The sequence below is a fragment of the Geotrypetes seraphini genome, chromosome 6 (genome assembly GCF_902459505.1).
Source record: "Geotrypetes seraphini chromosome 6, aGeoSer1.1, whole genome shotgun sequence".
Taxonomy (NCBI): Eukaryota; Metazoa; Chordata; class Amphibia; order Gymnophiona; family Dermophiidae; genus Geotrypetes; species Geotrypetes seraphini.
Genome location: NC_047089.1, coordinates 129712160 through 129739439, shown reverse-complemented (window position 1 = coordinate 129739439; position 27280 = coordinate 129712160). Strand labels below are relative to the sequence as shown.

The 27280-nt window shown below is 42.0% G+C and overlaps 1 protein-coding gene across 4 annotated transcripts in view; it reads right to left on the bottom strand.

Annotated features, from left to right (window-relative positions):
- The window catches only part of DOCK9 (dedicator of cytokinesis 9), a 1074749-nt gene that overhangs the window by 531852 nt on the left and 515617 nt on the right, over positions 1 to 27280 (bottom strand). For all 4 annotated transcript variants that reach the window (XM_033947591.1, XM_033947593.1, XM_033947592.1 and 1 more), the window contains exons 16-19: positions 23203 to 23282; positions 22924 to 23111; positions 22719 to 22784; positions 14427 to 14519 (exon numbers count right to left, since the gene is read on the bottom strand). In XM_033947591.1, the coding sequence (XP_033803482.1) occupies positions 14427 to 14519; positions 22719 to 22784; positions 22924 to 23111; positions 23203 to 23282 (427 nt within the window). The remainder of the gene's footprint in view (positions 1 to 14426; positions 14520 to 22718; positions 22785 to 22923; positions 23112 to 23202; positions 23283 to 27280) is intronic.

Sequence of the window (27280 nt, the reverse complement as noted above, 5' to 3'; positions counted from 1 at the left end):
AAAGTGGTGTTCCTTCCTCCAAACACCACTTCTTTGATACAACCAAAATTTTTGCCCAGACTATTGCTGCAACTGACAACACTGGCAAGGCACTGCTGAAGTTCTGAAAGGCGTACAACATTTATCCCAGTAAAACGGGGAGACAAGACATTTTTTAGATATAATCGTGATAGGAAGAAATGCAAAAGTGGCATTGTGAGACTCAAAGGTGAAGGGGAGGAATATGTGGAAGCTGATAAAGAAAAGGCCGAATTGCTTAACAAATATTTCTGTTCTGTGTTCATGGCTGAAGTGCCAGGAGCGGGGCCGCAGAACACAAACGTGAATAGGGATGGAGGAGTAATAAACCCTAATCGATTTTCTGAGGGTTGTGTTCATGAGGAGCTATCTAAAATAAAGGTAGACAAAGTGATGGGGCGAGATGGTGTACATCCTACAGTGCTGAAGAACTTAGGGAAGTTCTAGTAGCTCTAACTGACTTTTTCAATGAGTCTCTAGAGTCAGGAATGGTACCGGAGAACTGGAGAAGGGCAGATGTGGTCGCTCTCCACAAAAGTGGAAGTAAGAAAGAAGTAGGGAATTACAGGACGGTAGGTCTGACTTCTGTGGTAAGCAAATTAATGGAAACACTTTTAAAACAGAGAATGGTCAAGTTTCTGGAATCCTGTGGATTACAGGACCGGAGGCAACATGGATTCACTAGAGGTAGGTCTTGTCAGACAAATATCTGATCAATTTCTTTGACTAGGTGACCAGAGAATTGGATAGAGGATGTGCGCTAGATGTGGTGTATTTAGATTTTAGCAAAGCCTTTGACAGTGTTCCACACAGACATCTAATAAATAAACCAAGTGTCCTCGGGATGGGTCCCAAAGTGACAGGGTCAAGAACTGGTTGCGTGGAAAGCGACAGAGGGTAGTGATCAATTGAGATCGCTCTAAGGAAAGGTATGTTACCAGTGGTGTGCCTCAAGATTCTGTTCTTGGGTCTGTTCTTTTTAACATATTTTATAAATGATATTGCTAAAGGGTTGTTGGGTAAAACTTGCCTCTTTGCGGATGATACCAAAATCTGCAATAGAGTAGACATGCCGGATAGTGTTAATAACATGAAGAAAGACCTGACTAAGCTTGAAGAATGGTCTGAAATTTGGCAGCTAAAATTTAATGCTAAGAAATGCAAGGTCATGCATTTGGGCTGTAAAAACCCGAAGGAACAGTACAGTTTAGGGGTGAAGAACTTATGTGCACGACAGAAGAGCGGGACTTGGGTGTGATTGGCCAAACAGGTTGAAAAGGTGATGGCGAAAGCTAGAAAGATGCTAGGTTGCATAGGGAGAGGTATGGACAGCAGGAAAAAGGAGGTATTGATGCCCCTGAATAAGACTTTGGTAAGACCTCATTTAGAATATTGTGTATAATTCTGGAGGCTGCACCTTCAAAAAGATATAAAAAGGATGGAGTTGGTCCAGAGGAAGGATACTATAATGGTATGTGATCTTCATCTTAAGGCGTATGGGGACAGACTTAAAGAACTCAATCTGTATACTTTGGAGGAAAGGCAGGAGAGGGGAGCTATGATAGACGTTTAAATACCTACGTAATGTAAATGCGCATGAGTCGAGTCTCTTTCATTTAAAAGGAAACTCTGCAATGAGAGAGCATAGGATGAAGTTAAGAGGTGATAGGCTCTGGAGTAATCTAAGGAAATATTTTTTTATAGAAAGGGTGGTAGATGCATGGAACAGTCTCTCAGAAGAGGTGGTAGAGACAGAGACTGTGTCTGAATTCAAAAGGGCTTGGGATTCAGGGTGCTGAGGCTGTAGCTCTAACCCCTGCGTCACACACTCTGCTGCTTATAAGCAGATTTATGATGAAATAGACAGACCAAGCATACAATACTGGACTTTCAGGCATTACAGGAGATGACATGCTCATTGTTGGGGTCAGCTCTTCTATGCAGGTTATTCCAGTGGATCATCATGAGGAGCCTATTTCCTGACACTCCTCCACTGGAATCCCAAGAGGAAACTAAAAACAGTGATAGGGATGAAAGTGTTTAAAGTGTGTATGATATGTAGGCTAAGAGGTTTCATAAAAGTTTAAAGAGTGAAAAAATGACCAGTTACATAAAGTCCACTTTCACAGAATATAATGTGAACGTTATGCAGTGTATTTTATAAAAAGACACATAAGTACCTATGTTTCCTTTATAAACAAGTATCTTATAAATAATTTTTATAGATACTCTTACAAAATAATCCCCATAAAAGACAATCTGTAAGACAATATGTAAGACATGCACTAGAGGTCAGAGTGCACACTAAGGGCCCTTCTTACAAAGCCTAAATGTACCAAAGTTCATTCAATTCCTATGGGCTTCGGTGCATTTATCGCAGCAGCATCGTTACTATGGCTTTACAAAAATTAGCTCTAGTATGAACATATACTAAACTGATACCAACAATCACGAAGCGGTTGCTAAGGTTTCAATTGCATTGCACATTCATCAGCTGATACAAAAACAGTGCTCAGCCCAGAGCTCTCCAAAAAAGCACTTCTAAGCTATGTGACACCATTGCATACATTTCAGATAGGTAGTGTTTTGGACAATTTTTATCTGCAAATATAAAATTTAAAATCTTTGAAAAACATGTGCAATGATTACAGAAAGAAGCTTCAAGCTTGTTTAAACGTCTGGCTTTCCAGCATTTGGTCTGACAAATTCAATCAAATCTCTGATCACTGTTTTTGTAACAGCTGATGAATGTGCAATGCAATTTAAACCTTAGCAGCTGCTTCTTGATTGTTGGTATTATACTTGCCTTTGAAATTTGGCAGTTATATAGTAATTTTCTCCTTTCTCGTGTGCATATACTAAATTGGGCATCAGGGAATGCTAGCAGGTATATACTCCTATATAAATTAGGGAATTCTGAATGCAAATTAGCAGGCATGAATTAGCATTTTATGCTTTCCTCCACCTATTATTCACTGTGGATCCATTAAAACTCAACAGTCAACATCTGCACCTCAATAAAAAAAGAGATAAAAAGACTGACATCCAAGAAAGGGGAAATTCAGACCAAAAGTATGGGCCTCCATCTTCTGCCATAGGTTGGATTCAATAAATGGCATCCAAAGTTACGCATCATTAAAATCTGCACTAAGTGCCAACACTATAAAGGTCGTGTAATGCTAAACAACCTATATACAATAGTGCTTAGCACTGATTCCCTCGCCCAACTATGTCTACTGAAACCTGTTATAAATGCTGGCATGCAGCTAATGGCAATTGGTCACAAATGATCCTATTCTACAAAACTCAAAACTGTGCTTAAGTTTTGGGAAGATCCCTGACCTACCCATGTCCCTCCTCTGGCCATGCCCCCCTTTTGAGTTGTGCATGATACAATTTAGGTATGTAGTTATAGAATAGCACATAGGCAAATCTTTGCATAAGTCCTTATTAATATTGATCATCACTAATTGTTAACTGGAAAAGTGGGCCGAAAAATGGCAAATGAGCTTCAACATAGGGAAATGCAAGGTCATGCACGTGGGGAAAAAGAACCCTATGTTCACATACAAAATGGGGGGAACACCACTAGGGGTCAGCAACCTGGAGAGAGACCTGGGAGTGATGGTAGACGCAACACTGAAGGCATCGGCGCAGTGCGACACAGCCTCAAAGAAAGCAAACAGAATGTTGGGTATCATTAAGAAGGGTATTACGACCAGGACGAAGGAAGTCATTATGCCGCTGTATCGTGCAATGGTGCGGCCGCATCTGGAGTACTGTGTCCAGTACTGGTCGCCGTACCTCAAGAAGGACATGGCAGTACTTGAGGGAGTACAGAGAAGAGCAACTAAACTGATAAAGGGAATGGAAAATCTCCCATATACCGACAGATTGAAGCAGTTGGGACTTTTCTCCCTGGAAAAGCAGAGACTTAGAGGAGACATGATAGAAACCTTCAAGATCCTGAAGGGCATAGAAAAAGTAGACAGGGACAGATTTTTCAAATTGTGGGGCACCACAAGTACAAGGGGGCACTCGGAGAAATTGAAAGGGGACAGGTTTAGAACAAACCCTAGGAAGTTCTTTTTCACTCAGAGGGTGGTGGATACATGGAACACGCTTCCAGAGGCTGTTGTAGACAAGAAAACATTAAATGGTTTCAAAGAAGGTTTGGATAGATTCCTAGAAGAAAAAGGGATTGAAGGATATAGATAGGTATAGACCACTACTCAGGCAATGGGCCTGATGGGCTGCCGCGGGAGCGGACCGCTGGGCAGGATGGACCTATGGTCTGCCTCAGCGGAGGCAACTTCTTATGTTCTTAGTTTGTGACCTTTACAGAATCCAGGGGTTAGTAATAAAGATAATGAAGAAAGGCCAAAGAATTTGGAGCACAGTGATGGCATGATTATTCTTAATGAAGAAAACTAATGACCCAAACTGTCTTTTTATTCGGTGCATTCTTACTCTGTTTGCTGAATTTCAGCAAATAGTTCTAATGCATCATTTACTACATCAAGGCTTTAACGTCATATGATGATTGGATTGAGCATCGTTGAGGTATGGGGCATAATACCTCAAGAATGTTCAGTCCAACCACCACATGAAATTAAGACCTTGATGCAGTAAGTGATACATTAAACATAGAAAAATAGAAACATGATGGCAGATCCATCTAGTCTGTCCATCCGTAGTAACCATTATCTCTTTCTCACTCCAAGAGATCCCACATGCGTATCCCAGGCCCTCTTGAACTCAGACACAGTCTCTGGCTCCATCACCTCTTCCGGGAGACTGTTCCATACATATACTTCCCTATCAGTAAAAAAGTATTTCTTTAGATTATGCCGGAGACTATCACCTCTTAACTTTATTAGAATCACTTGTTAAAATTCAGAATAGCGTTTGTACTAAAAAGCCAGTTTATTCTTAATGCAGAAAACTAATGACATGCAAATTAAGAGTGGCATCTAAAAGGGTATGCAAACAAAAACAATTAAGCATATCACCATGATACTATGCAGCCATTTGTTGCATCAGAAGTAAAAATTCTCCCTTCTGGTTAGTGCACCATGTATACTGGCTCATGCACCAACAGGAAGAAAAACATTAAAAGCCAGTTGCACTCCCTGCCTTTTTAAAACCTATTCTCATCAACAAAATTTCCCTGGTGGTTCAATGGACCCCATCTCCTTCCTCAACCTCTAACAGCCAACATAAGGAGGCTCTCAACCAGAAGGCCTCAATAGTGGTGGACCCCCCCCCCCCCCTGGACCATTTATACTTACCTGGGCTAGAAAGATGTTGAAAATCTTCCAAAATAGTGGTGCATGACCCCTAGCAAGAAGTCAGGAAATACTATTAGGGTCAATTTGCAAATAAGAGAGTGCATCACTAAGGGTCAAGTGCCATCCTGACTCACAAATTTCAAGGCATAGGATTTCTGCTTAGGTTTATGATGATGTTTATTCTTTATTTGATATCCTGCAATTACAGGTCAAAGCAGCTTACAAAATAAATATGATGTTGGGATGAAGCAGGCAACCTCCCTACTGAGAAAGGAGGGTTGAATATGTGCCTAAATAAAGTGGGTTGTCGATGGTGAGGTGTGAGAACCAGGGATACCTTGGTTGGTAAGGCCAGTCTGAGACTATGAGAATGATTTCTACAGAACCCATAATTTTCTTTTGTAAATCTTCTATATGAGAGGAATGGACAGAAATGCATAGAGATCTATCATCTAAGGAATTGGAAAAGCATTGTAGAAAAGCTGCTCGGCAAAGAAATCCTAGGGAAAAGTACATTTGGTGTTTCTCTGTAACAAAAAGCCATCATAGAATTTGTGGAGTTATGAGAAGTGAAAGTGGCCACTCCATTTTTTTTAAATTCTTTATTGATTTTTAAAACTTCATTAGTGCAATACAACAAATGTAACATGTAATCCAATAAAAGGCTAAGCGCGCATGCGCTGTTGAAAATCCATGAATCCTGGTGGCGTGAGCTGTGCTTCTGTGCCAGTGCTCACGGTGCCTGCGCCAGCGCGTGTGCCAGCAATTCCTCCCTCCCACTGCCGGTCCTCTTCAAAACGGCCTGCTGAGGTTCGCCAGCCACTGTAGCGAACCTTGCAGGCTGCTCTAGCAAATCCAGGGAGGCGAAGGCGTGATGGAGGCTGCAATCGGCAGCGGCTGCTGCTACTCCTCCAGCCGCCTAGCTCCTCTCCGCCGGCCCCAGCTGGCAGCCCCCTCTGCCCAGTCCTCTCTGCTCCGGTGGCCCGCGCAGGAGAAGGAGCAGATGAAGCAGGGAGACTGTGCAAAAGGAAACAAGGGGGTTGACGGGAAGGGGAAAGGGAGGGGGAGGAAGCTGAGGAATCTCTCTCTCTCTCTATATATATATATATATATCGGTAGCTTAAAATCTGAGAAATAAAGCAGTCTGCAAACCAGGAACTATGCATACATAGGTGACTGAAAATATGTCAAAATCGTTATTAACACCTGTTTCTTTCAGGAGACGTAGCTTGACAATGTCTGAACAATGTAAGCATGTGGCCATTTTTCTAAGTAGCCAGTATGACGAGTAAGAAGAACTCACATGCCCTTTTCCGAGCAGGTAAGCGAGTCGTTAGCTCCTGGGTTGTGCACGTGGGAGCAGGATAGAGTTGAGCTTCGAGAGCTCGGGTGGCCGTTGGGAGTCGCCACAGCTGGGGGAGGGGCGGAAATGAGGCGCAGAATGTGTGGCCTATGCAGCGCCCTGCTTTTATTAATCTGCAACCCTGCAGCAGTGCCAGGCTCCTCACTCCTTGGGTCCGATGCTGAAGATACGTCACTCAGGAAGCGATCTGGACAACTGCTGTCTGAACTTCTCGCGCAGAAAGCTACCCCTTAAGAAAAGGGGAAAGCGAATCAAAAAGTCTGCTGTGATGGTTTAAGGAACACAGTAATCAATAGGACCATTCCTTAGACGAAATTCTATATTTGCAATGGAGGGTTTCCCAACATAAACGCTTAGGTTACCTAATGGCTCCAGCCCATGCATTGGAGATAAACGAAGACTGACTTGAAGAAATAACATTTCATTCTCTTCATATCCCTCCCCTCAGAAAAAAAACTCCCCTTATCCATTCTCTCCCCCCACCTTACTTTATTGTGCAATATCTCTGTTCTGACTTGCATATGTTAACAAACCTCAAAGGGGCAAGATATTGGGAAGGGGTAAAATGCGGATCTCAACCGCAGGTTCCTTAAAAATCTTTACGTATTGACAGCTGAGATTTCATATTTTATGTGTGCAGGTCCCCGTTTTAGCCCCTCATTCCACTGCTGTATCTGTTGCCGTTTCTGTGCCGGCAGTCTTTTACTAATAATAATTAATTTGAGAAAACACTTTAGATAAGGGAGGTCTGCATTTTACCCTACAGCTGAGGCAGGAAAATGTATTTTTGTTTGGTTCAAGGTGGTCTTGAACCCAGCTCAGCAGGGCCCAAGACAACTATCCTAACCTCTAAGCAGGGCCAGCATTAGGGGGGAGTAAAGAAGGTAGCTGCTCCAGGCCTCCTGGCTCTAGGGGGCCCCCGTGAGCTGACATATCCTCCCCCTAGAAGGACCTGCACCTCAGCACAGCTGCCGGTCCACCCCCTCCAATGTACACTTCCCCCTCCCCATTCGCGGTTTCTCCATTTGCTGTTTCATATAATCACGATTTTTTCTGGGGAAGGGGAAAATTAAAAAAACAGTCTAAACTTTTAAAAACCCCATATTTTTTCCTTCCCTGCCTTACATGGTGGTCTAGAGGGCTTTCAGGGCAGGAGCGATTTGTTGAGAGCTCCGAGGTCCAATATCGGGCAAAAACCTCCTGTCTTCTTTGGGATGAGGAAATATCGAGAATAGAATCCCGTATTCTGCTGGACCAAAGGAACCCTTTCAATGGCATTGAGAAGGAGCAGAGATTTGACTTCCTGAAGAAGACAGGACTTCAAAGGGTTGGAAGGAAACTCTCTTGGAGAATGATCTGGAGGAATGTTGAGAAAATGAAGAGAATAACCTTCTCGAATGATATTGAGAACCCAGAGGACAGAGGTGATTAAGAGCCATCGATGATGGTAATGTTGAAGAGAACCTCCAATGGGGAGAGGGAGAGGTAGAGTTACCTTGATTGAAATTATGTTCTCCAGTAGTTGGTCAAAAAGGTTTATTTGATTTGGGAGTAGCAGATGACTGAGATTTTCAAGGATGCTGCTTTTGTTGTTCCTTCTGCTGCAGTCTGGAAGGAGGGAGAGGTTTTGGTGTGTAACACCTCTGATAAAAAGGTTTTGCAGTAGGTTGAAGTAAGGAATTGAAAGACGTCTCATGTGCTGAGAGTTTTTGCGTTGCATTCTCAATAGTGTCCCCAAAAAGTTCATCTCCCAGACAAGGAATACTGGCTAAGCGATCCTGGAGATTAACATCCATGTCCGCTATTCTAAGTCATGCTAGCCTTCTCATGGCCACAGAGATTGCAGAAACATTGTATGAAGATTAAACCATATGCTGTCTGAGTTGAGTGAGAATATGAAATATATGTTGAAGCTTAGACTTTCTATGAGATGGAAGGTATTTATAGTAGTTAGGCATTTGTTTTACTCAAGTTTTACTCAATACTTGAGATAACAAGTTGAGCATGGCAGCACACGCATACTAAGCAGTCGTAAGCGGCTAGCTTTCGCTCTAGGTATGTAAAAAGTACATGAGACATAACACATGACGCAAATTTTATTAAAATAGTTATTTCGTTTATTAATTGTCAGAATGGACCTCAAAAGGTTATTGCGTCATCTGGGAAATCTTTACAGATGCCAAACATTGGCCTTCCTGACAAAGATTTCAACTCGATAATTCGTTGCTCCCCAATATTTATCTTCAGTCCAGTTTGACATCATTGGCTGTCAGCCAATCCACTAACAGAGGCTGTCCTTAGATTTGGACAAAGAAACTCTTTTTAACATGGAATAAAAGTTTCAGAAATCATATTTTTGTTTACATTCATTTCTGAATATACATTATTATATTTTACTACATATCTAATATTCTTTTTGTCACTCAAAACTTATTTCAGACAGTTTGTTTATGTAAGACAACCTGCTGAAAATTTATTGGCCCTATCAGCATCAGAGAAAGGAGGAGCTGTTCCCTTTCCTGCTCTGTTTTTTACAAGAACTGACAGTTTCAAATTTCACACAAACTCAGAAACCCCAGATGTTGCCTCCCAGGCTCCCTTTAAGTTTCTTTAGGTTGCAAATATATAAAATATGCTTTTCAAAACCCACTCTCATGTTTAGTATACCTTCACACATCATTCATATATCATTCATTAATTCAGTCGGGGCCCCTTTCATCCACAAATCCACACCATATATTTCATTCATATTTAATGCAAGAAAGCTTTTCTTCTATGCCCAGTATTGGAATGTAAAATCAAGCTATCCAGCCCAAGCACATCTGGTATCAATTAGAACCACGAGGTTTAAGGCGGGAAACTGAACAAAGAACAGAGAGAGAGAGAGACAGAGAGAAAGAGAGAGAGAGAGTCATGGAGGCAATTTCATACCTCCATGTATTACATATATCCATTTCCTCTATGGTCTGGCTTAATAGCAAAGTACATAAGGAGAATATTATTATGCTTTTCCTTAATATTAATCTGTAGTGTGTTTTTCTGGCCTTGGCTACATCCATATTCAGATTTTTATTCACCAACTTTTCGTATGCTTCTATTGGGCGTGGCCTTAACTAACACATATGCTTGTATCTACCTAGAGTTACCCAGAACCATACGAAAAGCAGGCATTTTTGTAGAAAAACTTCACAAAATACTGCACCATCATGTCCTGCACTGTCCATTCCATTAACGTCTCATAGATATCGCCCCCTACAGGCCATGAGCCACTATTCAAGGTAAAACAGAAATTGTAGTTATTGACCTGATTGGCTAGCATGGCATTTTGGTAGAGACGTCTACCTACTATGTCCATCGATCGACCTTCTCACCCTGGAGGAACTGTGGCATAGACTTTAGAAGGATCAGATTTCTGTAGATTCAATCACAAAAGAGTAGATTCAACCACAAGAGACTGATGTGAAGGTTGATGTTTATCAAAACCAGGAATGGAAATGATTTTATATTGAGAATCAAGTTTCCTAGGAGTAGTTGGAATGGAATAAGGAAACTCCCAATTTTTTTGGAGCGTTTCCTTTAGGATGCCATGTAAAGGAAGTTTAATAAGCTCCTTAGGAGGATGTTTGTAGTCCATAGTCTCTATAAATTCCTCCAAATACTTGGAATCCACTTCCAGCTTAACAGCCATGTCTTTACCCATTTGTCTGATAAAGCGAGTAAAGAAGACCGGCTCAGAAAGAGATGTCTCTCTGTGAGAAGTGGCACGAGGAGAATGCTCTGCAGGAGAATCGTAAGTCTCTGTAGTAGAAGAAGAGACATCATGAGTAGAATCAAGATGAAGGTCTGAATCTACAGGAATTGAAAGAGAATGGTACCAGCGCTTAGCTCGGTACCGATCCGATGGAGTAGGCGAAACATACTTCTTGCACTTGTCAGATTGCTTGGGAGAGATGTGCCTTGACTTAGAAGAGTGCTTGCCAGATTTGCTTGAATGCAGCTTTAGAAAAGAATGACGTGAACGACAGGAGCGGTATCCAGAAGAATGACGCTTCTGAGGCTGGCACCTTGGAGAAGAATGGTGTCTGGAGGAGTGATTCTTCAGAGAAGAATGGTGTCTTGAAGAGCGATGCTTCGGAGAAGGAGAACGGTGCCTTGGATCTAGGTGATGATGATCGGTGCTGAGAATGACGTGGTACAAATGAAGCAGTGGTGGTATCTGCATCTCACATGGAGCGACACTCAGACTGGGCCAGTACCGAAGGAGTCAACATGGGGGTAAATCAGTTGGAACATGTCCCCAAACTTCATTTGAAAGAGAGCATCAAGCTTTTCCTTAAAAGTTTGCACTGACACCTGTGGCTTGGATTACCTGTATCAATGGTGCCACAGCTCTCTCTGGAAAGGATGACATGGATGAAGATGTACCCCTCAAAGTTGAAGCAAGCTGCATCAATGACTGGTACGACTAGACTCAATACCTTAGCGACCTGAGACATCATCTGGGAAGCTGGTGACTTCTTAGCTGGCTTACCTGACAGAGCTATGGTCTGTGACACAGACATGGAAGCAGGTACCTCAGCCAATGGTGATGCCTTCGACGTCGTTGGCTTGGACAGTGTCAGTTGGTACCTGTGAGCCTTCCATGGTACCGAAAAAATAATCTTTGTTGAATGAAACAGCTTTTGATAGATCGCTTCTGCAGTGTTGAACAGTGTGTACAAGACTCCACGCGATGGTAGGGGCCAAGGCACTGGATGCACCACTTGTGCAGGTCTGCTACACTTTTTAAAGCCAGTCAACGGACGGGAAATGGAAGGGAAAACCACCTCAGCCAAATCGAAAGCCGAAGGCTGAGGCAAAAATGCAGGCCCCGGCCGCAAAAGAAAGAAAGAAAAAAATAAGATTTTAAAAAAACTTTTATTAACAATTTGAAGAAAAACAGAAGAAAATATTATGAAACGTGCGAGCGGGAAGGCTAGAAAGAAAAAATGGAAAACATTTTACACACAACTTCGTAGTTCTGTGGAAAACTGAGAACTGAGGAGCCATGCGCCTATGTCGGGTGGGAAGGCACTTGCGCATGCGTGGTGCGTTCAGTCGCAAACTTTCTAAAGTTCTTAAAGTGCAAGAGCGCTTTAACAGCTGTCTGTACTGGGGCTCCATGGATGACGTCACCCACATGTGAGAATATGCTGCCTGTTTGTCCTGGGATAAAGTCTAGTACACCTTAAAAAGACATCTCACTGACCCAACCCAAAGCACTGGCATTTGTCTTCAAACTCACAAACAGCATTGAATACAATGATGACCATTATAATCATTATGGATTAGTACGATTGTGATGTCCCTTTATTACAGAAAAGTATAATCATGGAACTTTATTGTGGAGTATTTAACAATGTTTGAATACCAGTTGTGTGTTATCTTTGCTTTGAAAAATTTGAAGGAATCTTATATAATTTGAATATTAGTTATTATGCCAAAACATGTAGTAATGCAAATACCATTCACAGTTTTTTCTATTGTTCTTTCAATTTGATCATAATAACTCAAGATGGTATTTTAATTTGTGAACACTTTGGTGATATTTCTTTCATTCTACTTGTTCTGATTTCCATATAACTGTTGTATCCTCTTTTTTTTTTTTTTACTTAGATTTTCAGTCAATCTTCTTTTGTTCCCATTTAGAAATAAACTCTTTATCAGACATTTTGTAAGTGCAATATGATTAATATAGAATGCCCTAAATAAACTACTTAAAGAAGTAGATGTTTAATACCTGTTGGAGAATATCATTTCAGATTGTTGGTTCAATCATCATTTTTTTCTCACCGATTGATTACTGTATTATATCTCTGAATTGCTCAAAATCTTTACAATGTAGACTACAAATATTACAAAATACTGCAATTTGATTAATTTTTGGATTGAGAAAGGGTGATAGAATTTCACCATATCTGTTGAAGTTACACTGGCTTCCTACAGAAGCTAGGATATAGTTTTAAGTTTTGTTTTTTTTTTGTATTTAAAATTATGGAGAGCATCAAGTTATATAAGCTTGTTAATTTGTTTGTCAAATACAAAGAAGTACAATCTAAGAAAAATATCCCCATTTCTATTTCCAGAGGTGAGAAGAAAAAATGTTAGAATATTTAGGTCAACTTTTGCCTATCAAGCTGCTAAATCTTGGAAAAGCTTACTGGTTCAAGCTACTTCTAGACTAATTATAGTAGAATCCCGATTATCCAGGACTGAAGCAACCAGCACTCACCCAACTAGCAAAAAATATATTACCGGCAAAAAAATCATTCTCTCTCTAGCCCTCACAGCAGCAGTGGCAGCAGTGTTAACCAGACAACCCCTTCCCCCCCTTTCAACCCTCCCTACAGCTCCTGAAGCAGCAGCGGTAGCAGTCCTCACACGTCAATCCCCCTCCCTCCCTCCAGCCCCCAAAACAGCAGTAGCGGTCCTTACCCTTCAACGCAGCAGTAATCCTAAACCATCAATCCCCTCCATCCCTCATTTGAAGCAGCAGTGGTCCTGATCCGCCATTCCCCCTTCCTCACCCAAAGCAACAGCAGAAGTGGTTCTGACCCACCAAGCCCCCTCTCCCTCCCTCACCTGAAGCAGTCCTAGCCCTAAACCCCTCCCTCACCTAAAGCAGCAGCAGTCCTAACCCCCTCTCTACCTCAATCACCCGAAGCAAAAACAATAGCCAGGTTAGCAGAGGAAGCGCTAGAAACAAGCTGCTCATGGTCAGAGCCTTTCCTCTCCCACTTCAGAAGTGACGCAGCAGAGGAAAGGCCCTGATGGGGTTGGCCGCGAGCAGTCTGTTTCCAACACTGCCTCTGCTAACCTGGCTGCCATATTTGCTGTGGGTGAATGAGGAAGGGAGATAGAGATGGGGGCTGGCAGGTTAGGACCGCTGCTGCTTCAAGTGAGTGAGGAAGGTAGGAAGAGAGGGGGGGGGATTGATGGTTTAGGACTGTTGCTGCTTCAGATGAGTGAGGGAGGGAAAGGGTTTGTTTGTTTGTTTATCCCCCACATTTATTCAGGGTGAGTTACTTATTAACATACAAAATAAGACAAAATAAGGGTTAGTGGGTCCGGACCATTGCTGCAGCTCTTCAGGTAAGTGAGGGTTCCAGGAAGCCAGACCTTCATGGAAGGAGAGAGGGCATATCAGGGGGATGGGAAGCAGAGGTGCACAAGAAGTGTGGTGGTGTTTCAGCAGGGTGAAGGGCAAGGGAGGGGAGATGGATGGATGTTAAATCTATAAGTTGTAGGGGGAGTTTGAGAAGGGGGAGGGAAGAAAGTGACGCAGGCCAGAAAGGAGGTGGGAAGGGAGGAACAGATGCTGGACCTACAAGTGGGGGTAGGGAATGATAGAGAGAGAGGAAGAGAGTGAGGTCTAAAACTACTTTTAGAGTAATTTTTAAGCAACCAGAAACTACAGTTATCCAGCATCTACCAATATCTTTTTAGCACATTTGTGTTAAAAGCAAAATGATGTATGAATTTTATAGCTTTTCATGTTTTAATTATTATTCTGGACATTGTCTCCACTCATTGTAAACTGCTGTGAACTTGTATAGGTATTTGCAGTATACAGTATAAACAATTATTGCATTGTATTGTATTTGCTTTCACTTCCCCTCCCCCACGGAGCTTTTGTTTTGGAAACTGGAAAAAACTGGAAACTGGAAACTGGAAAAAAGAAAATTGTTGAAGTAGTAAATAAACATTCCCTTTACCTCATCATAAAATTCTGGGTTTTGTTGATGATGTAAAACTGTGGCAACAGCATTTCTCACAAATATTGGTCCGCCTGGCCTGCCATAAATACACTAAGAATAAAGAAACAGTGTTACTGATTTGATTTGCAGAAGAAAATGTTGCTGCTTTACCAATATAATATAGAATTTGAAGACATTGTTTATAGTGCTCATGGAGAACAAAGTTATAACATGGACATCATGTTATTTTCTCAACTGATGACTTTGGGATTACTTTTCAAAATTCATGAAATGCATTCTATGATTTCTAAATAGACAAAGATCGTGCCGGTTTTACAGCTCAATCCAACAAGGAAAGTACTTTACAGGTATTAGACAAAAAAATAATTCAGAATACTCCAAGGTGTCAATAATTTTTCAAATATGTTAATTTTTTAAAGTGGTTTTTCTTCCATTTAGCCTCTCGTGAAAATGTTTAGCACAGCTGACCCACAATCATCTTTGGAATCTATTCTGCTACACACTATGGAGGTAATTTTAGAAACAATAATATATGATATAACAGTTTTTATTAAGTGTAAATGGTGATTTCAGAAAGCTGCCTGACTTATAGGTGCCCCATGACACAGAGTTCATGAAGGAGCGGAGGGGTGTTGTGTTAAGATTGAAAAAATTGTGTATAGTTTAATTTCAATTTCAAACAATTTTACTATTTTTACCATCCATATCAGTTGAGAAATTTTCATTAAGCAAAATATTCAGAGCTATGCAAAAATAGAAAAGAAAAAAGTATAAAATACTCGCACGTTAAAATTACAGTCATAAATGTCAAACCATCGAAAATCTCAAAAATCAAAATAAAATAAATAGAAATGAAGAATTGCAACACATCCAAGCAAATCAAAAAATAGCACAAATATTAAGTAATATAACCAACGGGGTTTTTTTTACATAAAGCTGCACTGTCAAGCAGTGCATGCTAAATGCTGATCCGCCACTAGGAAGTGAACAGGCGGCTTGGGCATTTAGCATATGCTGCTTGGCAGGACTGCTTTGTAAAAGGAACCTTAAGATTCCTCCCACCATATACAATAATTTCCATTCCTTAAAATAAAAATCTATAAAAACAAATGAGATTTAACCAAGCCCCTAAATGCCAGCTAAAATTATTGGAGAAAGAGCCCCAGTTAACAGTTTCATTGAAACTAAAAAGCATATCCAAAGTTCCTGTAAAACAAAATTTATCAGTTGAAGGAAATGCCAATTACTACCACCTCAGAGTAATTACCTAAAATTATATCATTTTGAGCATATATGGTGGAACACCATTCACTGAAAGCACAATAATTTAAAAATGTTCTAGCTTGAACAATCAGCCAGAGATGGCTAACACATAAAGGCCCAATATTTTAAAAAAGTGTATCTTAATTTCAGACAAACTTAGAAGCCTATGTTTTCTGGTAAAGATTCATCTATAATTGGGAGCTTAAAGGTTATGCTTATAAATTTAGGTCTCCTATTGTGCATATCTGTTTTTATTTCTCAATTGTTATGGTACTTGAGTATAATTTCTTGGAGTTCCCAGTTCAGTTTCTATTTGTGATCCCTTGTGTTCTCTATTTTGTAAAGGTCTGTCTGGGTTTTGTTGTGAAGAAGTCATTTAAAATTGTAGCAGGTGGGGAGATTGGGGGCCCCCTCCTTAATTTTTACCCTGGGCCTCAACATGTCTAAAACTGGCCCTGCCGCTCCCCCTCACCAACTTATGGGATCCAGCATATCCATCTCCCTTCCCCTGGACCCTCCCCTCACACATTTCTGGTGCAACCCCCCCCCCCCCAAAGGGCAGCAGTGGCAGCCAGTCATCAGAGGCTTAAGAAATATGCCAGGTTACAGCTCAATTGGTCCAGTTTCAGGAAAAATACCCTTCTTCAGGAGCTTAAAAAGAGAAAAACTTTTTGTAGAACAAACAGGCCGCCGGTTCTAAGACACGGAGCAGGAGAAAAGCAGTTGCAGAGAGAAGCAGAGGGATAGAGATGCCAAAGTGGGAAAAAACAGAAAAAAGAGCAGGAGAGAGAAGCAGAGGCAAGACCAAGAGAGGAATCGGCGAGAGTTAGCCCCCCCCCCCCCCTAACGTGAAATGAAATGAAGATATTCTCTCTAAAGTTTCAAGTTTCATTATTTTTAATATACCGACCATCGACAAGTATCTAGCCGGTTTACAATGCTAAAATTAAAAGGTTAAAATAATAATTATAGGTGGGGGAAGAGTGAACATTAAAAGACAATTTACAAATACAAACATAAGCTTGAGTGTAGAAAGGGGAAGGGGGTCAATAATTACATCATTAAAAACAAAATTAAAAGAAAAGGGAGGAGGAGGGATATAACTTCAGGAATGGGGGTCGCTTCTTAAAAGCGGTTGAGATATATTTTGCTAGCTATTGGAGAGGAAGTATTTAAAGGCTGTGGTATGCGTCTTGAAATAAGAACGTTTTTAGTTTAGTCTTGAATTTGTCGAGAAGATTTTTGTGGCGGAGTTGAGGTGGCATGGCGTTCCATAAAGTTGGAGCAACTACAGAGAAGTTAGTTTTCCTAGTATAGTAGAGTTCTTTGATGGAAGGGAAGGTCAATAAGTTCTGATCTGCTGATCTAAGGGTAAGAGAAGGGCAGAGAAGGATGATGAGTTTATCAAGAAAAGGTGGACGACGCGAGAGTTTGATTTTAAAGACCAGCATTAAAGTTTTATAAGTGATACGGTGTGTAATGGGCTTCTTTCAGAAGAGGAGTAACATGATCATATTTCCCTACCTTATGAATAAGTTTAATTGCCGTATTTTGGATGAGCTGCAGACAACATAGATCTTTTTGGGGAATTCCATTATATAGAGAATTACAGTAGTCTAGATGAGAAATGACCAATGAGTGGGCGAGGGTTATGAAATAAGGGAACGGATAAGCCGAAGTTTGTAGAAGTAGGTTTTTACGACGGAGCTTATCGGGTCATATAAGGTTTCTCAACCAAGTGCTTCTCAACCAAGATCTCAGGGTACACCCAGCCAGTCAGGATATCCACTGTAAAATTAGAGGGTTTGCCTACACTGCCTCCTTAATATGCAAACCTCTCATATGGATATCCTGAAAACCTGATTGCCTCAAGAATTGGTTGAAAAGAACTAAGAGGTCTATGCTTGGGCAGCCCAAAAGCAGGATGAAAATAGAGTGAGATGTGGGAACAAGTGGTCAGTTGGGTACAGCTAGCAAGGGAGCATGGAAAAAATATTGAGGTGGAAAGGCAGCAAAGCATGGAGGAGATTTCACTTTTTTTTTTTTTTTTTAAGCTTCTGTACAAAAGCAGACATCTGGTTAATCTATCATAGTGGACTTCTATCAGCTATTTTTTAATCAGATTAAAGATTTAAATGATCTTATTTTTTTCAGGCAAAGGAGGAACATTTTATTGTTATTTCAAATAAGTACATAAGTACATAAGTACATAAGTAGTCGCCTCCGCCGGGGCAGACCAGAGGTCCATCCAGCCCAGCGGTCCGCTCACGCGGCGGCCCATCAGGCATATTGCCTGGTCAGCGGTCCCTGACTAATTTTATTGCCTACCTCTACAGTTATCTCTAAACCTTCCACTGCTCTTATCTGTACCCCTCAATCCCTTTGTCTTCCAGGAACCTATCCAGGTCATCCTTGAAACCCTGTACTGTGCTATTCCTTATCACGGCCTCCGGAAGGGTGTTCCATGTGTCCACCACCCTCTGTGTGAAAAAGTACTTCCTTGCGTTTGTTTTAAACCTGTCCCCCTTCAATTTCATCGAGTGACCCCTTGTTCTTGTGGTTTCTTTCAAATTGAATAATAATTATAAATAACCCATAAATTGCACAATGGGTGGGTTACAGTGTGGTACATCCTCACAGTTTGTAGAGAGGACCATTACATCATCAACCCATTCTGGCAATATGATTTCACTTAAGGTAATGGGTCATGGCTTTGATACTGATATTTGACTTAGGACATAAAACCAAATTTGGGGGGGGGGGTGATGCTTATAAGATCTGGTCATGTAACACTAGAAGCTACATAGACAAATCTTTAAAACTAAAAATTCATGTCTGTAAATGTTACATTTTAGTTTGACAGCTTTATGCATAGCCAAAATTGAGCCGTTAACTGTGGGAGGACCAAGAAGTGCTGTTATAACTTAACCATGAAATGTTAATATTCAGTGCTATGAATATAATACATTAAAGTAGACCTAAATATTTAAAACCAGTTACATGTGTAAATATTTAGAGTACCAGCATATACTGTATACATGTGCACATGTGTGCAAATGTCAAAAAAATCGGCCTAAGCACTTTCCTATAAATATCTTGTGTATATCTTACATAGTGCATATTTGACAGGTAGGTACAGTATACGCATGGGTATACGCATGGGCGGAGTCTGAGAAGAGCATGGATAGGACTCCCACTTATACATGTAGCTTACAGAATACTATAAGTTAAACATGTATCTCTAGTAGTTAGAAATGGCTATAAATTGTTTAAATAAGATGTGCACTTAAGTCCATGTAATCACAGACCAATAATACAAACATATCATTTTTCTTACTAGGGGCTTTGTCATTAACTTCAGAACTTCACTCATTCCTATAACTTAAAAAATACCATCTAAAAGGTTTTAAGATATTTCTCATTGCTAAAAATAAAAAAGCCTAATCTTTTTCAGAAGCAGCTCATTCAAATGGATTTTGCCAAAATTCAAACCATATTACTGTTAGTTTCCACCACACAGAATAACTTATAAGGGAAAACCTTTTTTTTTTTAACACATCTGAATGCCAGGTTTGTAGATTTTGAACAATTTCTCAAAAAGTAAGTATGAACATGCTTATCCTTTCAAAGCTGATCCAGGAAAAAGTAACCAAGGAGATTAGCACTGGCTACTTTTGTGGGTGCCTTGTCTATTGAAAATATATAGATATGAGAATGTAGATTATTTCCCTCTCCCAACCTAAATACCTCTGAGCCTGCCAAATTATTACCTCCTAAAATTAAGGGGTCCTTTTATCAAGCTGCGGTAGGGGGGTTTAACGCGCATAATACCGCGCATTAAACTGCTTGCAGCGCTAGCCGCTAACGCCTGCATTGAGCAGGCATTAGTTTTATAGCCGGCCGCGGGGGCTAGCGCATTATGAAATGTCCAACGCGCTAACCCCGCTAGCGTGGCTTGATAAAAGGAGCCCTAAATTTGTCGCTATGCCCTGGTCACATTTTTATCTGTTAATGGCTGGGCCATTTTCAGACAGTCTTTTTATCCAGGTGAATATTCATCCAGGTATGTTGCTTCTGAAAATGGTCTTCATAGGGATGCGAGGTAAATTTTCTTTTTTTTTTTTATAATTCTTTATTGATTTTATAACTTACATCAAGTACGTCAACATTGGTATTAACATTTTAACATAGATATATCACTTGAAATTCTACAATTAATCTTATCAAATTAAATTTATCCCCTTCCCTCCCATCCATTTATATTTCATAAAAACATTTTCCAATATTAAATACCCCCTCCCCCGCCCAATTTCCATTTGTACTAATCAGGGAAGAAAAATATATACTCATTCTTTACAATAACCTGATAATGGCCTCCACACATCCTGAAATTTATTAAAGTTCCCTTTTTGAATGGCTAATGTTCTTTCCATTTTATAAATATGGCATACTGAATTCCACCAAAAACTAAAGTTCAATTTATTCCAACTTTTCCAAAAGGATTCAAGCTTATAACTTAGAAAATTAATAACTTAAATTTCTTCTTTAAAAAGAGATGAGGGCTGAGTTCCTAAATTTAGGCATCGATTTTTAACAAACATCTAAATTTAGGGTTTGGAAAAATAAACAGTTACAGGAATGAAAATATAGTGTGGGGCAGGATCAGTACAATGATATTTGGTGCTAAAGGTTAAAATTTAAATCTTGTACCCCTCTCTCCTCTGGTTCTTCTTACAATCTACTGGCTTGGTAAAGATTTGAAACCACTGCTTGCCCTGGGATCAGTAGCAAGGAATGTTGCTAATATTTCGGTTTCACTCAGGTACTTGTGTCCTGGATTGGCCACTGTGCAAGTAGGATACTGGGCTAAATGGACTACTGGTCTGACCCGGTATGGCTATTCTTATGTTCTTATGTAAAAAGGCCCCATAATAGCACAGCGGCTTCTTTTACCTTGTGGGGCCAATTTTCAAGTTATGAGCTACGTGATTATGGGATCTTACAACTCAACCCATGAAAGTGACTATGCATAGGAACTGGGTGACAGGAAATTTAAACTATTTATCTGCTGTCTTTTAATGCTAGAACCCTAGAATTTTTATGCTCAATGCAGTCACCTCATTCACATAGGGCCTGTTTTATAAAGCCGCGCACTAGTGGCTGCAACACGGTAACGGCCCCGAAGCCCATAGAGAAGGGGTGTCCAAAAGGTCGATCACGATCGACGGGTAGATCGTGAAGGCAACATGAGTCGATTGCGTTGCCTTCGCGTTCTACTTGCTTCCCAGGAGCCAGACGGAAACAAAGCATCCTTTCGGTCCTTGCGCGCCTGGCAGCTCCGCTCACTACCTGCACGGAACGGCGCCAGTCAGTCAGTCAACCTCCCTCCCCTCCCCCATCCTACTTTCTCTCAGGGATTCCCAAGCCAGCCCTGGAGCTTTCCCCTCTGCCAAGGGCCGCCCCACCGGAAGTAGGAAGTGGGGCGGGACTGGAGGGTCAGAAAGCGGCAGAGAGCGCGAGCTCCGGGGGGTTGGTCGCGAGCGCCTTCGGAGACGGCGGTGCAGAGGGTAGAAGCGGGAGGAAGGACGGATTCGGGGGGGGGGAGAGATCCGATCGAATTCCTATTTGCACACTTGTAGACATTGATACCATCGGTCTGGCTTTAGCTTCATTGATGTCCCCGGGAGGGACCGTCCTTGCACATACATGCAGAAAACTCCTGTTCCATGCAGCAGTTTGTGACAGGTAGAGTTTGACTCCTAGGGGAGGAGGGGGGAGGTAGTGGTTTGGAGGCCTGGACCCCGATGGTGGCGGTGGTTTGGAGGCTTATTCCCCGATGGCGGTGGCAGTGGCTTGGGAGCAGGCAGGGAGACAGAAAGAAAGCGGGCAAGGAGAGAGAAAGACAGACAGAAAGAAATAGGGGCAGGGAGACAAAGAAAGGGGGGACAGGAAGACAGAAAGAAAGGGGGCATGGAGAGAGAAAGATAGACAGGAAGACTGAAAGAAAGAAAGGGGAGGACAGCAGGGAGAGAGGAAGAAAAAGTTGGGGGAGGTAATGAGGTCTGGAAGCATACAGCAGGCTGAAAGAAGGGTAGGAATATTGGATGCACAGTCAGAAGACTAAAGTGCAACCAGAGATTCATGAAATCACCAGACTACAAAGGTAGGAAAAATGATTTTATTTTCAATTTAGTGATCAAAATGTTTCCATTTTGAGAACTTATATCTGCTGTCTATATTTTGCACTATGGCTCCCTTTTACTAAACTGCAATAGCGGTTTTTAGCGCGAGGAGCCTATGAGCGTTGAGAGCAGCGCGGGGCATTCAGCGCAGCTCCCTGTGCTAAAAACCACTATAGCGGTTTAGTAAAAAGGGAGGGGGGTATATTTGTCTATTTTTGTATAGTTGTTACTGAGGTGATATTGCATAAAGTCATCTGCCTTGACCTCTTTGAAAAAAACCCGCAATATAAATGATGATTAAAATTTTCTATGCGTACAGTGTGCTTTGTGTTTTTAAAAAAAATTTTGTTGGTAGATCATTTTGACTTGGTAATTTTAAAAGTAGCTCGCAAGCCCAAAAAGTGTGGGCACCCCTGCCATAGAGATTTAAAGGGCTGTTGCTGCACGGCTTTGTAAAACAGGCCCATAATGAAAGGGTCTGGCCTGTACAGCAAAAAAAGGGACCTTAGGTATCTAGCGCTGATTTTTGGCACTAGGCCCTTAAGTATCCAGGCTGCCTTAAAATTCAGCTAAATTTAGGCACTTAATAGTCCTTTAATGAAGAGTTTGTCTTGGGTTTTGTGGTTTTTTGTTTGCAAAAACCACCATACAGATAACAAATATATATTGTGCTATTAATTCTGGTATTAAGCATTGACAAGTACATCTGGATGCCACAAGACTAAGTTACAATTTCTGACGCTGGGGCCTTGCAAACCAACAGTAAGACCTCCTGCAGCCTTACCCTTACATTTCCATCTAAAAATAATCTTGTTACTTTCCATCTTTAAAAAGGAAGACAAACCTTTAAAGGCTGAGAATCTTCTTCATCTGAATCCCTGATTTCAACAGAAATGGCAATATTTCTAGCCTAAAGCAAAATAAAAACATTAAAAAAAATCATTAACCAGAGTATTTTGAAAGCATAGTTATTACTTGGTCAGTGATATTTGAAATTTTTTTTTTACCCTTAACCAGGATTCGATACATATTCTACATTACATACTCACCTTAGCAAATGACTTTTGACTGTCATATTTCAAGTGCTTTGGATAAACATAAAGGTGATTGTTATAGATGGTGAAAGGCTGGGTATGTTTTGGTATGCAGGGAACAAATTCCTCTACCTCGAACGTTACTACTGCCTTGGTATTGGTTTCAAACTGTTTCATGGGGATGTATGATGAGTTAACATAATCTGAAAACACAATCAAAAAATAAAATTGAAATGAAAACATATGAAAAAGTTATTTAACAAATTTTACTGCCAAAAAAATGAATGTACTCACTTGGAAAATCTGGAGCAACATTATCTATTGTAATATCTAGATTTCCAAGAATAACAGGCAGTTTGGCCATCTTTTCTGGCCTATAAAGAGAGGTAAGAAACAGACATTTTTAGGTAGCAAATTCTAAAACTGTTAAACTTATGTTTGTACATGTATATTTCCAAGGATGAAAAATGGATATATAATGCTAGATTAAAAACAGTAACACTATGTCTGCTTATTACAGCATGTCTTGCCCTCTGCATACCCCCAAACTATGCCTGAAAAGCTCTGGCAAGTCCAGAAGTCAGTCCTGAGATAGTAAACACCGACACCCACAAGATCAGAGAGTGGGTCCACCAGTCTTTTCAATAGCCCCAAAAGCAATTCATGAAAAGGGCATTTTAATAAGAACACAGTGAGCAGCAGAGAGTACTTGTAACCCTGCTTAGACCCTTTAAGTCCTTTGGAATGAATGTCCGACGAACAGGACATCTAATCAAATCAGAATATTTATATTTTGCTTAACTATTCAGCTCAAGGTGGATTACAATACGATTCAATTACAAAATGTTTTTTCTCATAGATTGTAGGGTATAAGTAAAATAATCAAGTAGAATATGGCTGCATAAACCACTATGTAGTATGGTTTTTGTCCTGGGCAGTAAGTGTAATTTCCTAATTGCTCATGTCTAAAAAGTATAGAAAATGTCTATTTTCTCCATAAAACATTTGCTTTTGTGACCAGGATATCAAATTTTGCAATTTACCTATTTAAAATGTGAAAACGCAGAATTTTCATCTTTTCATTCTTAAAAAGTCATAAAAATCAACATATAATCACAATTAGCATGTACAGTATTTATACTGAAGTTATACAAAGATGATCGCAGAAAATGCAGAATCAAGTAGATTTTCGAGATTTGCAATTAAGGTACCGTATTTTCACGCATATAACGTGCGCGTTATACGCGTTTTTACCTACCGCGCATACCCCTCGCGCGTTATATGCGTGAGCGCGGTATACAAAAGTTTTTAAACATAGTTCCCACCCCGCCCGACGCCCGATTCACCCCCCCAGCAGGACCGCTCGCACCCCCACCCCGAACGACCGCTCGCACGCGCTCCCACCCGCACCCGCATCCACGATCGGAGCAAGAGGGAGCCCAAGCCCTCTTGCCCGGCCGACCCCCCGACGTCCGATACATCCCCCCCCCCCGGCAGGACCACTCGCACCCCCACCCCGAAGGACCGCCGACTTCCCGACAATATCGGGCCAGAAGAGAGCCCAAACCCTCCTGGCCACGGCGACCCCCTAACCCCACCCCGCACTACATTACGGGCAGGAGGGATCCCAGGCCCTCCTGCCCTCGACGCAAACCCCCCTCCCCCCCCAACGACCGCCCCCCCCCAAGAACCTCCGACCGCCCCCCCAGCCGACCCGCGACCCCCCTGGCCAACCCCCACGACCCCCCCACCCCCCTTCCCCGTACCTTTGGTAGTTGGCCGGACAGACGGGAGCCAACCCCGCCTGTCCGGCAGGCAGCCAACGAAGGAATGAGGCCGGATTGGCCCATCCGTCCTAAAGCTCCGCCTACTGGTGGGGCCTAAGGCGCGTGGGCCAATCAGAATAGGCCCTGGAGCCTTAGGTCCCACCTGGGGGCGCGGCCTGAGGCACATGGGCCCAACCAGACCATGTGCCTCAGGCTGCGCCTCCAGGTGGGACCTAAGGCTCCAGGGCCTATTCTGATTGGCCCACGCGCCTTAGGCCCCACCAGTAGGCGGAGCTTTAGGACGGATGGGCCAATCCGGCCTCATTCCTTCGTTGGCTGCCTGCCGGACAGGCGGGTTTGGCTCCCGTCTGTCCGGCCAACTACCAAAGGTACGGGGGAGGGGGGTGGGGGGGGCGTGGGGGTCGGCCAGGGGGGTCGCGGGTCGGCTGGGGGGGCGGTCGGAGGTTCTTGGGGGGGGCGGGCGTTGGGGGAGGGGGGTTTGCGTCGAGGGCAGGAGGGCCTGGGATCCCTCCTGCCCGTAATGTAGTGCGGGGTGGGGGTAGGGGGTCGCCGTGGCCAGGAGGGTTTGGGCTCCCTCCTGGCCCGAACAACTAGCGGGGGGGGGTTCGCAAGAGCCAGGAGGACTTGGGCTCCCTCCTGGCCCGATATTGTCGGGGAGTTGGGGGGGCAAGAGGGCTTGAGCTCCCTCTTGCCCCGATCGTGTCGGGGGTGCCGCGGTTGGCTGGGGCAAGAGGGCTTGAGCTCCCTCTTGCCCCGATCGTGTCGGGGGTGCCGCGGTTGGCTGGGGCAAGAGGGCTTGAGCTCCCTCTTGCCCCGATCGTGTCGGGGAGTCGGGACCGCTAAGAGGAAGCAGCAGGACACCGGTAGGAGCTTCTACATGATGGGGGGGTCAGGAGGCTGTGGGGGTGCGAGCGGTCCTTCAGGGTGGGGGTGCGGGTGCCTGCGAGAGGTCCTTCGGGGTGGGGGTGCGAGCGGTCCTGGGGGGGTGAAGGGGGAGAGGAGAGTCGGGGTGGCCCGAGAAGAGTCGGGGCGGGCGAAAGGAGAGTCAGGCGGCGACGGGAGAGTCGGGCAGCATGCGCGGTATACGGGTGTGCGCGGTATATAAAAATTTCTGTACATAAATGTGTGTTTTTTGCGCGCTATACCCGTGTGCGCGTTTTACACGGGTGCGCGTTATCTATGTGAAAATACGGTATATTGTAATTCACTTTCATGAATCAGCCCCAGATGTAGTCTCCCATCATGTTCTCATTATATTGGCTTTGGTAGCAGCGTTCGAAATGCTCATTTTGCTCCTCTGAATATGCTCCCATATTCTCCTTAACCTTTTCCTATCGTGTGTCCCGGATGACAGGACATTCCAAAAATGTTATTGCCATCGTATGTCCCATACTAATAAAGAGCCAGGAACACAAAATATTTGAATTTACAGGCTTATGACTTATTTACATTATGTTTATAATAGCCGTAAATGATAACGGTGAAAGATACAAAACTTTGCTAAAATAATTGCGATTGGAACCAGCGTAACATAAAATTTATTACAATAGGAGAAGGTTAAATATCTCAAGATGAGCATCAAGGACATGGACTTTGAGAGACATCCAAAAGCCCATTTTACTGTAATTCTTCACCAGTTTCTCAACTCCACATAGTTTATGGCCTTATGATTGCCCAGGAAACCCCAAAACACTGCAACAAAGATGTTCTGAGCCGCTTTCTCCTACCTAGTTTAGCTTCATAGGTCCTGGTCATAAAAGCAAAGTTTGACGGGAATAATGTCCATTTTCCATACTTTTGTGTCATGGGCAATTAAAAAAAGAACACTTATGACTCAAGAACAAAAAATAACTTTGTTAAATAGTAATAGATATAATGAAAAAAATGACTTGGACTGCTTTTCTGAAGAAAAAAAACAACATTTAATGTCCCTGGTTTCTCTTGACAACTGGCTCCAAAATTGTAGATCAATGCATCCTAATCACCATTGACATGTAATCATTTTACAGTAAGTTGAAATTGAAGGAATTGACAGCCTAGTTTCCCTTGATCTTAGGTTTCTTGAGATTGTATGAGGACTGATCTTATCTTGACAATAGTTGGGAAGCAAGCCCAAAATACTTTGAAAATACACATCAATGTATTCTTTGAACCTTTTCAGTTAACTACCTTTTTGTCACTTTCCCGTTTGGAGAAAGAAAAATCATGAGCTCATTGATTGATATATACATTTTGCTCTCAGCTTTAAGCCTTGATTATTTATTGTATATTTCTTTGTTTTCTCACCAAGTGTTAAATCTTGGATCTTATTTAAGGACTTGAGTAAAGTTAAACCTATGATTTTGTTTTCTTCATTATTATTTTTACTGTTAAAGTGGAAACTTTATTGGACTACGTTCACAGGCTTAATTTCTTTATGTATAAGTTATAATGCTTGATATTTAATTTGAAAACTATAAAGAAAAAAAAAAGAAAATATACATCAAGAACTTGAAATGGATTCTTGCTTTAACTAGTAGCCAATGAAGTTCTATCAGCAAAGAGCTGGCCCTAACGTGGCAGCTGCCTCCTAATAGTAGCTTTGC